Below are 11,904 nucleotides of genomic sequence, written 5' to 3'. Positions count from 1 at the left end.
ATTTGATTAAACTTTGTGCTATCTGAGCTCTAAGTCCTGCCCAAGCACCTCAGTTAAAGCAATCTTCCTGTATGGCTTTAGTTTCTGCACATCAAAGATGGGTATGCAGACTTTACAGTCAGGCTTGCCCTTCTTGTCCATCTCTAGCCTCAGAAAAAAGAGATCAATCCACCCTTTTAATGCCTGTGTCAGACAAGTATTTGTGGCTTTTCAGTCATAAAATGGTTAAGTACGTCTCTGTAAAATGAACTGCCTGTGGCCCCAGTGAAACTGGAGTTTGTGGGAGTAGTGATGTCAACACAGGGTTTGATCTAAATAATTCAGTCAAGTACCTTCATGGTAGAAGTACATAAGCCAGTTGGATCGGTTTTTAATTCTGAGATGCTGATGAAAAGAAAGAGCATGGTGTTTAAAGATTGCACTGTCTATAAATTCCTTGTCTGTGCTCTAATTAAAACTATGATCATGTCCTATTTGTGTTATAACATGGTCCAGTTTTGCTTGTGTACCGGATGAAAGCTGTCATGTTCATATCAAATCAATTATGCTGCATCCCTGTACTTGGCATAGCATAGCTATAATTAGCAGGACTGATGAGGTTTTGGCACTGGTTTAGGATGTCAGTATGGTGTGAGAGTTAAGGGTATCAAAATAGACTTTTCTGCATAGTGAAGTAGCTGTTGGGAGAATGGGGCCCTGAGATAAAAGTCCCCTTGTCTCATCCTTGTCTGTATTGCTGTATCACAGTTTGTTTTACAGGTAAACTGTTGGGTGTTTTTACGTAAAAATATCATATGTCAACTGTGTCTTCTAGCCACCAGTTTTTCATGAGATTTTCAGTTATCATTGGGATTTTCTCCTGGCCATCAAATTCAGCTGAAATCAGCCAGCAGATTCAGAAGCTGACAGAGAAAAAAAGCTAGGCTTAAGTAGATAGCAGTGGCACAAAGCATAGTTTCTTTTAGGAACAGAACCGAAATATATGTGAGATGATCAGGTGTGTGCTAACACATTGCTCGGAAGTTGCCAGAACGATTAACTAGCAGGAGGTGCCACCGCTTGACTTGGACGTTGCAGGTTCAGTTCCCGGTTTACTCTGTGACTTGGAGCAAGTGATCTAGTCTGTTTTGTACCTGTGTTTTTTTCATGACAGTTTTGTGTTCAAAGATTCACATAGTTGGGAAAACACACAGGATATTCTTCATAATAATAATATTTACTTGTTAATTCTTTTTCAGTTCATTTTGGAAGTGGATAACTGCTCAGGTTGCAAGAATAACAAGAGGTTAGTGCATTCCTAATTTTATAATGATGTGATTTCCCGCTGTGTGTTGTTATCATGTAAGTGCATCAAAGTCAGGCAGAGCAGGTCGTATCAAATGTTTATTCCCCATCCCACCTGTCTTTGTGCTGTGAGGTGCTCCTTTGTTTCCTCAGTTGTAATTATTACTTTTTTTAATTTTGAAGAAAATGCATTCATTCCCTGTTGGAACAACGCCGAATTTTTGATACTCAGAGTTCCCTGTATTAAGAGATTCTTCTCTATGTAACGATCTTTTTAATGGAAAATGGAGACCTGAACTTCTGTGTTTTCCTCTGACAATTATTAAGTCATGCTGCTAAGTTTCAGTATATTACCATAAAGCAGATACTGTCCCCTAATTGACATGGATGATCTGGGACCAAGAGGTTAAAGTCAGGGTGAAGTTACGGAAGATGGCTGAGCCAGTCTGACTGCTCACTGCTGCCAAAAAGGGAAGGTTTTACTTCTGTCCCCATCATTCCTTACCAGTTATCTTCCCATCTGCTCCCTTTGTTGCTCCAATTCCACTTGCTAACCTTGCAGGAAATTACCTTGTTTTGTTGGTTATGGTTCTGATGATTTTGTTGAATCAGATCAGAGAGGGGTCTGGAAAGCACCAGAGCTGGTGGGTAGTAGGCAATGTGAACACACAGCTGGGGTAGAGAAGGGAAGAGGTAGGTATGAATGGAGTGAGACTGTTCCCTTTTACATTGGTGGGTTGTCAGATTTGTTAAAGTCATCCTGGTGGTGACTTACCCTCAGACTTGAATGAGCTTTGAAGATTGAAGTCTTCCTAAAGCTTGATCTTTTCAGGTTAAGGATAAAGCAGATGGCACAACAGTATGTGGAAGAAGCTTAAAATTAATTGCTGCTGATGTTATACCTGTTATGTGTATTGAGAACTCCTAGAGAATCGTTTTTTTATAAGATATTCAGTTAATCCTATAGTTGTTCCAGAGTCTGTGGATGCTTCTTTAAGTGAAAACTTGAAAATTACTCACTTTGCCTCAGTTGAAACTTTTCGTGCCATTAAGGCCAAAGGTAGCAATTCTGGATTGAGATGTGTTTGAGCTCTTGGCGTAGGAAGCTGAGATTATGTTTTAGGGAAGCAAACTGTATGTTCAGCCCATTCTTTTTCTCTTGCCCAAGTGTCTGCTGTTGCCCCAAAATTGGAGGTGGCCTCATGTGCTGAACAGATCTGAGGTCTTGCATAGCCCCACGTGGCTGGCAGGCTGCTGGCCAGTATGCTGTATCTGCTCCCCAGTGTTTGGTAGATCAGCTCAGATTCCTAGAAGAATCCTAAGAAACATGAAGTCTTCTGAAAAAATATAAGAGATAACGTGTCTTGCACCTGGCAAGGGCTGGGAAAAGGGTGTTTTTGACCAATCAAATCCATCATTTGAATAGCCATAAATAATGCTATGTGCAGTACCTAGCACAATGAGTCCCAGTGTTCAGATGCTGTTGAAATAGAAATTTTTAATCCCAGAATCACAGAATGGCTGAGATTGGAAGGGCCTCTGGAGATCATCTAGTCTAACCCCCTGCTTAAGCAGGATCATCTAGAGCAGGTTGCCAAGGACCATGTCTAGTCAGGTTTTAAATGTCACCAATAATTATCTAACCAAAGAATAATAGTAAAATAAAAATTTTGGATTTCTAGTCATGCATTTGTATGTGATTTTTTTTGTTTTTTTTCCTTTAAGTACCTACTGCAGCTTTGTCTAAACTAGCAGGTTCTGCAACAGATCAGAACGACCAGCTGCTTTGACCTTACAGTCCTTTTGCAAACAGAAAAGTCAATGATTATAGCAGAAGTAACTATTCTTGATCCTGGACTCCTATCTGGGTTCAGCTATGGTGTTTTAACATTGCATTTCCTATCAGAAGTGAACCTTCCTTTGTCCTCTTCTTTGTTCTGCAATAGCAGGTATTAACCTCAGGTATTGTTTTTTTGCTTTCTTTTGCCCCTTACAGTGCTGAGAGCCCAATTTGTAGGAGCCATGGAAGAGTCTTCCCAACCCACTAAATCCCTGGAGATGAACCCTCACTCTCGCTTTATTATTGGCTCTGTGTCAGAGGATAACTCAGAAGATGAGACAAGCTCCTTGGTGAAACTTGATCTGCTAGAGGAGAAAGAGAGGTCTTTGTCGCCTGTATCTGTCTGCTCGGATTCCCTTTCTGATCTAGGACTTTCTAATGCTCAAGATGGCCTGGCAAGCCATATGAGGTAGGGATAAAATAGTACTCAGATTCAGTCTTCGGTCATCTTACCCCATCTATTCCAAAGATAACACAAAGGTTCAACTTTATATCCAGGTTTGGCCTCAAATGTTTTAGTTGTGCCAAGACATCTTCCAGCATTCTGTTTCAAAATGACCTCTTGTATGTTTATCTGTATCAAAACCTTCTGTTTTCTATTGGTTTTAATGAAATATCTGTGCCTAAATTCCTTAAGCACCTTTCAGACATCTCAGTTGTTGAGTGTTGTGGTGGGCTTGCTTATACTGCCTGTCTCTTGTCCCGGCTTTCAGAAAATTGATATGTGCTGACGGAGATCTTCAAAGTTTTCACTTGTGTGTGTTTTAGATGGGCCGTGTTTGTTGAGAACAAGGACGTTATTTGCTTATTTTGTCTTGTATGGAATTTGCTGCTTTATATGTAGCCAAAGAATTGGAAGGACCCCTGGGTAAGATAATAACTCCGTATCACTTGGAATGTTTTTTTGTTTTGGATAGAGAAAATTTTGTTGATAGTTAAAGAAAAGGTTGGTGTCCTGCGGAGTGGTGATAAGCCAAGACTTGCAGCTCAGGAAGATGATGGTCTCACGGCTGGTGGAAGGGCTGCTTCACTCCTAATTCTTTGTGGCTCAAATGAGCTATGAAGTTGGGCTTTTGAGATTGTGGTGTTAATGTTTCCTTGTCAAAAGGCCCCTTTATTTTTATGGTGTTGCTGATTTGCATACCACTAGCGGGATGTGCCCATGGGATTTCTCTGTTGTAGGCTAGGTATCTTATACTTTTCAGTGTGTGTACAGATCATAGTTCCTCGGTGTCTGATCAGTCTTTTTTCACTCTTCTATGTCCCCTTCATTTGTTTCCCACATTCCAAGAGGTCTGGTGCCCAGGCCTGTACACAGGACTGTACGTGAGGCCTTCTCAGTGCTGGGTAGAGTGAGGAGGTATTGTACATGAGGAGCAGCAGTCCATGAACAGTCACCACACTGAATATTGATAAAGTTATCTTTTACTAGGTGTAATATTTGCACTTGTCACTACTGAATTGCAGCAGCTCATTTCAGGTTATTTTCTCACCTCGTCAAATTCCTTTAGAAATAGATTCTTGATTCGGAAGTATTTTCAGTCATTCCTAGTTTGATGGTAAGCTCATAACTGATAAATTAAAAAAGAAAATGTTAACCAGTTTTGGTGTTGGAATGGATCCTTACCAAAGCTTCACTTCTTACATCCTTCCAGTTTAACAGAACAGTTGTTCACCATTGCCTGAATTTCCGAGTACCTTGCAGTTGTTTAACATATACTTGTTCTATTTATGAAAACGTAATTTTGGACAGTGTTAAAAATCTTCCTAACATCCAAATTTACTGCAGCAATTGACAGTCCCCTGTTTGCAAACCTTTTTAGCATGTAAGGAAGGAAATGCATTTTTGTTTAGGAAAGATTTGTCCTTGACATCTTCCAGCTGGATGTAACTTCCTACCTTTTTGTCTGCTAGTTCCTTACAAATAGGTTTGTGACTGTTCTGGTGCCTTTCAGCCACTAGTTCTCCCAGCAGATCCTCCCAGTGGTCAGAACCAAATCTAGAAGAGCTTCCTCTTAAGCTGCTCTTTCTGCCTGCCTTTTTAAAAGGTGTCATCCCATTCCAGGAACATACAGGACAGTCTGAATCCCACTATTGTTTTTACTGAACAATCCCTCACTACCTTTACTTTGTTGCTTTTGAAGACCAGTAGTAGATATTTATATGACCAGCTAATCCTTTTAGCTTGATCTTCTGTTTTGCTGGTTTCTTTGCTTGCACAGATTGAGGATTTTTCATCTGTCCTTTTATTGGTGGTTCCCTTCCCAATTTAGGGAGACATTCTCTGAAAATAAATAGTAGCAGACTCTTTGGGTTAGGGCACAAGGGGGATAGTAGTCCATACTTTACAGAGTTGTTATGGTCATACTGATGGATATGTTTAGCCAGCTGGTGCTAATATAACAGTTACAAAATCTTAAAGCAAATTTAAAGGAGATTACTGTTCCAAAGACTGCCAGCTGTAATACTTTGGCAGCACAAAAGGTAAGTTTGAAGCAGGAAAAGATCTAGCCCTGTAACTATATATATTTTAGGAACAGAAGAAACTGGATGAACACACAACTGTTAGTGTGGAAAAGACAATAGGAGAGCAAGAAAATCAAGCAACTTCTAGGACACTGCCTGGCATCAGAGAGCTAAAATGCAATAGGTGTGCAACCTTGAGCACCTCTGTTGTAACTTGCTTACTTTGGCACTCTCTTTTGAGGGTACTTGACTTTCAGTTAAATTGGAGAGAAATGCCAATTCAAATAAAAAAAGTTACAGCATTATAGGCTGTTTTTCTAAGATAAAGTAAGATGAATTGAAACAGTTTTCAAGGATGGTAGTCTCTTTCATCAAAAGATTTCCAAATAATGTTTACAGATGGAGAAACTGAGACAAAGACAAGTTCAACAACTTGCCTGAAGTCACTCTGTGACAGTGAATTAATGAAACACAGGTATTCTTGCTTCCAGCTTCCTCTTGGTAGTTACAAAGGTACAACACTTTCTGAAGTGACAAAGATAAATTCATGGGGAGTTCTGTACGGTTTGACTAATGGGTCAAACAAGGACCAGGTCCAAGGGAGCATATCTTTTTGAAGAAGTTGCCAAAAATCTTTCCATTTGCCGGTTAGTTTCACACAGGAAATTTTGGTCAGCTAAAGCTAGAGATAAGCTTGTATTTGAGGTGAGGGGCTTTGCTGCAGAGAAGTCCTTCTCAGGGAACAATTATGTCTAAAATCCAGAATTTAGTCATCTGAAAAAGGGTTTGTGACTGTACCTGAACTATCCTTTTACTTCTTCATAGAGCCTGTCAGGTAGTAAGTCAGTTGCTCTGATAGCTAGAGAAAAGAGATTTCTTCTTACAGCACAGGAGAGCTAGAAAGTAGTGTTGTCAGCCATCTAATCAAGTTGTTTTTTCCTCTCATACTCTAGGTCACTGAAGTTCAGACAGTACAGCTTTCTTTCTCCTCTAAACTCCATTTTGTTGCTTTGTGGAGGTTGACTGTAAGACTGTCTAATCCATCCTATAATATTCAGCGCCAGTGATTGTTTGTGGCTTTTGTGCAACAGCTGTTCCAGCCCTTATCTTGACATCCCAAGCAAATTTTCACCCCTCTGAGGAGCACTGTGTCAATATTAAAATGCCTTTGATAACTAGAAATGCTCTTCCTTGGTCATCAGCTCTCATAAACTGTCCTGTTTGTGCTATTTCATAGCAAACAAGCTCATTCTAGTAGAGGCCACATTAACTATCTTTGTGAAGGATGCTTGAGCCTCTGATGCCACGATGGGAGTCTCATGGCAGTTATGCCTCGCATCAAATCTGGTCATCCAAAAGCCTCTTTCCTGTAGTAACAGGCATTGCTGCTTCTTTCTTGCTCTTAGACGTAAGAGCAAAGTGACATCACGTTGCCAGTTCCTGAAGCACAGATGTTTCAGTAGACTGTTTGGCATATGTTCAGTACCTGAGGTCTGTAGGTCTCCTGCCTGAGCTGGAAAACATTGCTGAGAGCCTTATCATCTGACGGGGTTGTGATGTCTGATCGATATATCCTGACCCAGCTATGGGTAGTCCGTATGCCAACTCATGTTTCTTCACTGGAGCATGCGGAGTGTGTGTGTGTGCCATGTTGTTCCATCTATCACCTTATTGATCTTGTTAAGTGTTTATGCTGTTGCTAAAGACAGTCTTGCTGGGACAGGTTGTACAATAGAGGCTTCCATACCTCTAGAGATCTATGAAGACCTTTGATTGTGCCAGTTGGCTGCTACTACATAGGATTGAGAAAGCCATACTCTGATAATGAACTTTAAATTGGTGTGTGGAACATCAGTGCTTAACAGAAATTGTGTGTTGGAAGAGTAACCGTGGTGATTAAAATGTTCTGATTCTTTTCTTGCTTGTAGTTCTGGTTTATTTAAAGAGTATCAGTAATAAAAATCATGTAAATGCCCGCCTTTCTCTGTTAGTTATAGCATCTAACATTGAAAAGAAGTGTCTGTGAAGAAAATGCTCTACTTGTGTACAGTGTACATCAACAAAATTTACTCTTTGTTGCATTTTGCACCTTTAGATAATAAAACCATGCATACCATTTTTTCTTAAACTTTTTGCTTCCAGGCATAATTGTGTTGTCTTTGAGTTCAGAAATTTCCATCACCACTTCCAAATGAAGGCAGTAGTCCTGTTGGGATACAGTTTTTGCTTGTAGTGTAGTGAGCTGTTAGACAGTTGCTATGCTCCTTTCTGAAGTTTTAGGGGTAGGTTAAGTTACTTCTCTATAAATGCCACTTGGAAAGTACTTTGGGTCTGTTTGTTTTGTTTAAAAAATTGTTCTTGACTATTGCTAAATTTAATTCCTAGCTTCAAAGATGGTATCTTGTATCAAATTCTTGTTTAAAATAGAATAAATCCTGCATGTCTTCTTGTATTTATACATCAGGGCTCTGGTTTCATAAGCAATGAAATGGGTGTACAAGGTCACCTGACAATCCACTTGCATCAGCTGAAAGCCAAATTTTTGGAAGTAGCTCAGCTGTTGCTCCTGACATTAAGCCCACAGAGACTTTAGCACTGAGCACCTAACACTATTTGGACTTCTCAGTAAATAGTCTCAATAAATTATTGAGATGCTTAAGAAGAACTAATCATCTATTAAAGTAATTTTGGAAGAATGCCTCAATTCTAGACTGGACAGTAGTGTGTTGAGTACACCCAGCCTGGCACTGGGACAGGGTGCCTGCTTAGAAACCAGTCGTGGAGTGATTGCACAGAGTACTAAAAGTAATAAAGGATCCTTTTGAGCTTGTTCTGAATTTAAAAAAATTCCGTTCCAGTCCAACTGTTTGTGGTTAGGAGTTTACACTATAGAGCATTGATTTTGTAAAATTATAAGTGCCACTGTAATTTTATGCACAAATGGGTGCATAGAAGTACAAGTATGCTTTAGTGTCTGCAAGGCTGATGCTTTCAGTGCCACATCCGAGGCTGGTCCAGCTGCATCAAAAAGGATTTCTCCTTTGCTGAACTGATTCCTTCCCGTTGCAGGCTTTCTGCATCATCCTGGCTGTGGGGCCGCTGCTGGAGTTGAAGGCTCCTCCTCTTGCTCTGCTGTCTGTGCTATCAGTTGCCATGGTGCTGCTGAGGTTTTTGTGGAGGGTGACTTGCATGGGTTTGCATCTGAGGGACCAGAAGGCCGTTAATGAAACTGGAATTGCATGCTGCTTCCTGAGACATTTTCCTTTGCATGTGATCAATTGCTGTTGGCTCGGCAGATAGGGGAGTGTGATAATGTTGCATATTTCTGCAAGTTACTGAAATAAAGCTATGCATCTTCAAGGAACCCCTGCCAAAACAGAGGATTTAGTTCCTTTTTGTTGCCAGTACTGCCAGTGAGTGATGTTGTGATTTATGTTTTGAACTTCATCCACCTGGAGTGAAAAGTTGAATTTCCTCCTGTATCTGTTGAAAAAGGAGAAGCTTGTACGGTGTTTTGGATTCGTAGTTGTTTCTGGTTATGCTGATAACCTGTGAATTATAACTTTTTTCTTCTCTGGAAGCTACTGTTCAGTGAACAAATACACTTTAAAGGACCTTTCGTCTGCATACCTCTCAAAAGTAGCAATCTTATTTTAGTGTAACAGATCTTTTACTCCCTTTGACCTCAGTTAACAGGAAACTTCATCTCTAAAGTCAGGAATTTCTAGGGAGATTTTGCAAAGATTAGCTGGCTGAGGTATCACAGGGGTGACAGTGTCTCCTACTTCCTTACTTATCTGATATTTTTAACTGAAAAGATAACAAAGTATATTTTTGTCCCTATCAGAAAACTTTAGGGCCCCCTCCTGTATTTTGCCAAGTGCCCTCGCTTTTCACCCAGATTGGGACATGTGGCAAAGGCATTCAAAAACAAGTGCTTTTGAAGAATCCCCTCACAGCCTAGTGTTTGTCTTTTCAGTGGCTGCAGGAGAAGCTGTCAATGAATGTAGGCTTGCAACAAATCTGGGAAAAGAGGAAGTGTCATTAAACCTGTTGTAGGTAGGGAAGGCAAAGAATCTCCAGGCTAGGGAATAACTTGGATCTCTTGACTCTGTATCATAACTCTAAGACTAGTAGCTGAAATGGGCTTGCACCATCTTTCTGTACAGGATTCTCTTATGCTAGGCAAAACCTCTTTCAGTGATAAATTGTATGTAAAACTCCCTCACCTACCCCTTTAATTCTGGTTGTTAAAAAACTTGGATTCTCTCATTCATGCAGATAGATCAGTTCAACAGTTGAACTTTGTCAAAAAGCACTGGCAGGCTCCTTGCCAAAGACTTCAATTCTGCTCTCTTCTCAGTTGCAGAACTGTATTACTGTTGTTGTTATGAACTTTTGTCTTGGTGGCAGGGCTTGACCTGGAGAGCATTAGGCTGTTGCTCCAGGAACATGTGAAATTTTGTACTTAATGAGGATGTAAAAGTAAAGATCTTTCAGTACTTTGTGATTTTAGGAACTGGAGTACGGATATCAATTTGATTTTAATTTGGCTATTTATTTGGATTGACATTTAGATTTACTGGGTATTTTTGAGGGGTGAAAATTCGGTGCCATGGATCTAAGTGGGAAGGGCATGATGGAGAAATGGGTTCTGAAAGATAAATTTGAAGGAAAAGGAAGGGGCTTGCAGCGTGCAGGAGGCTAGAGGTTTGTTGAGCATGAAAGTCATAAAGTTGAGCGCAGAATACCTTGGAAGGAACAGTCAGAGGGAATGGGGTATGTTGAAGAGCCTCAGGAGTGAAGTGGTTTTGTTCATAGTACATAAGAGGGTGTGATCCGGAGGAGCTCAGTGATCTTTAAATCATCAGGTTCCCCCCCATGATAACAGCTGTGATGTTACTTTGGAACTTGCAAGGAACACCAGTGATTTGGTGTGTGCATCTTGTGCGTATGGCCCAGTTTAAAATGCATACAGCATGGCAGATAAAAAGCCAGATAAGTGGTTTAGGAAAAGAAAATACCTGACAAACAAGTGTCTCAGCACTTAAAATCTGCATACATTGCGGCTGTTGGTACTTGTTTATTTGAGAGGAATCCTAGCAGCTCGTGCCAGTTTGGGCTCTGTAGTTCTGGAACCAAAGTTACTGCTTTAGGCTAAACGCCTGCCTTGATGGCTGTTCAAAATCTGTATTAGCATGGCAGTGAAGTTATTTAGCCAGGGAGTAGGGAGAGTGCTGTTTTTGTTTTTTATCCTGCATCCTTTGTTTAATTTCCTGAAATCCTTAGGCTCAATCCTTTGTCAGAGCTGAGTCGAGTTTCTTTTTTTTTTTTGATTTATAGGTTGAAGCACTGATTTCCGGCAGTGTCTGTATTCAAGCCAACTGTTCTGTCTCTTTAAAATCGCAGGCAAAAACTGTCTTTGAATAAGTCCAGATTGCTGCCTCCCAGTGCCTCTTACCCAAGACATAGTGAACCATTTACTCCAGCTGCAGAATTCTGCGTGGCTTGCTGGACTACATATATGCTTGCTCTTTCTCTCTGGCTTTTTGTGAAATAGGTTGCAAGGGCAGATCTAAAACTGGAGCAGATCTTACAGATGCTTCAACTGGCTTGAGTCTTATCACCAGATCAGATACATGTTCACATCAGCGTTTACATATTTACAAAACATAAAGCCCAAATTGATGATGAGAGCTGCCTTCCCTTCACACCCTTTACAGGCCAAATCCGGAGGCGGGGGGGGAATCCTTTCTCGGGGGGTGTGTGTGTGTATGTGCTGCAGTCTCCTTAAGGCTGCCTTTCAAACAAGCCAGCTAATGCATCACTGCCTTTGGAATAAACTGCTACGTCACTGATAGCACTTGGCATGTTACAGTGCTGGGATCAATGCAGGCTCCTAGCTGCGATGTGCGTCAGGTATGTGTCTGTAATGAATGCTTTTTTTCTTGGAGGCTAGAACAGAAGAGAACCGCGCAGGCTTTCCTTTTGTCTTAACAGCAGGCCTAGGGTCTAAATAGGGGGATGGTTTTCATATGATGTTTGCCATTTGGGTTCTGAGTAGTATTCTGTTTAGGAAATGAGCTTTGTAGAGTGTGTGTGTGTGTTTGATGGTAAGTATTGTATCAGAACGACACATCCTTGTGTGGCTTATTTTTGTAGGGATGTTGCAGCAGATCGTGTCCATTGATTTCATAGCAGTGAATTCAGCTGGTAGAAGGCACGATGAATAACTTAACCAACGCTGAAGCTGCTCCTCTACCATTGAGCTGTGTGTACAAATGTAGGATTTGTTTCCTTGCAGCTACAATGGT

At 40.7% G+C, this 11,904-nt stretch overlaps 1 protein-coding gene across 2 annotated transcripts in view; it reads left to right on the top strand.

Moving 5' to 3' along the window:
- Positions 1 to 1,240: 1,240 nt before the first annotated feature.
- The window catches only part of ACACA (acetyl-CoA carboxylase alpha), a 131,029-nt gene continuing 120,365 nt past the window's right edge, over positions 1,241 to 11,904 (top strand). Inside the window, exons 1-2 of one of the 2 annotated variants that reach the window (XM_010573811.1) lie at positions 1,241 to 1,285; positions 3,281 to 3,533. In XM_010573811.1, coding sequence (XP_010572113.1) covers positions 3,307 to 3,533 — 227 coding nt within the window. In that variant the 5' untranslated portion in view covers positions 1,241 to 1,285; positions 3,281 to 3,306. The remainder of the gene's footprint in view (positions 1,286 to 3,280; positions 3,534 to 11,904) is intronic. The other variant, XM_010573810.1, reaches the window with a different exon arrangement.

The sequence above is a fragment of the Haliaeetus leucocephalus genome, unplaced genomic scaffold, assembly GCF_000737465.1.
Source record: "Haliaeetus leucocephalus isolate CR32 unplaced genomic scaffold, Haliaeetus_leucocephalus-4.0 Scaffold395, whole genome shotgun sequence".
Lineage (NCBI taxonomy): Eukaryota > Metazoa > Chordata > Aves > Accipitriformes > Accipitridae > Haliaeetus > Haliaeetus leucocephalus.
The sequence above is the reverse complement of the archived record's forward strand: the minus strand, read 5'-3'. Positions and strand labels throughout refer to the sequence as shown.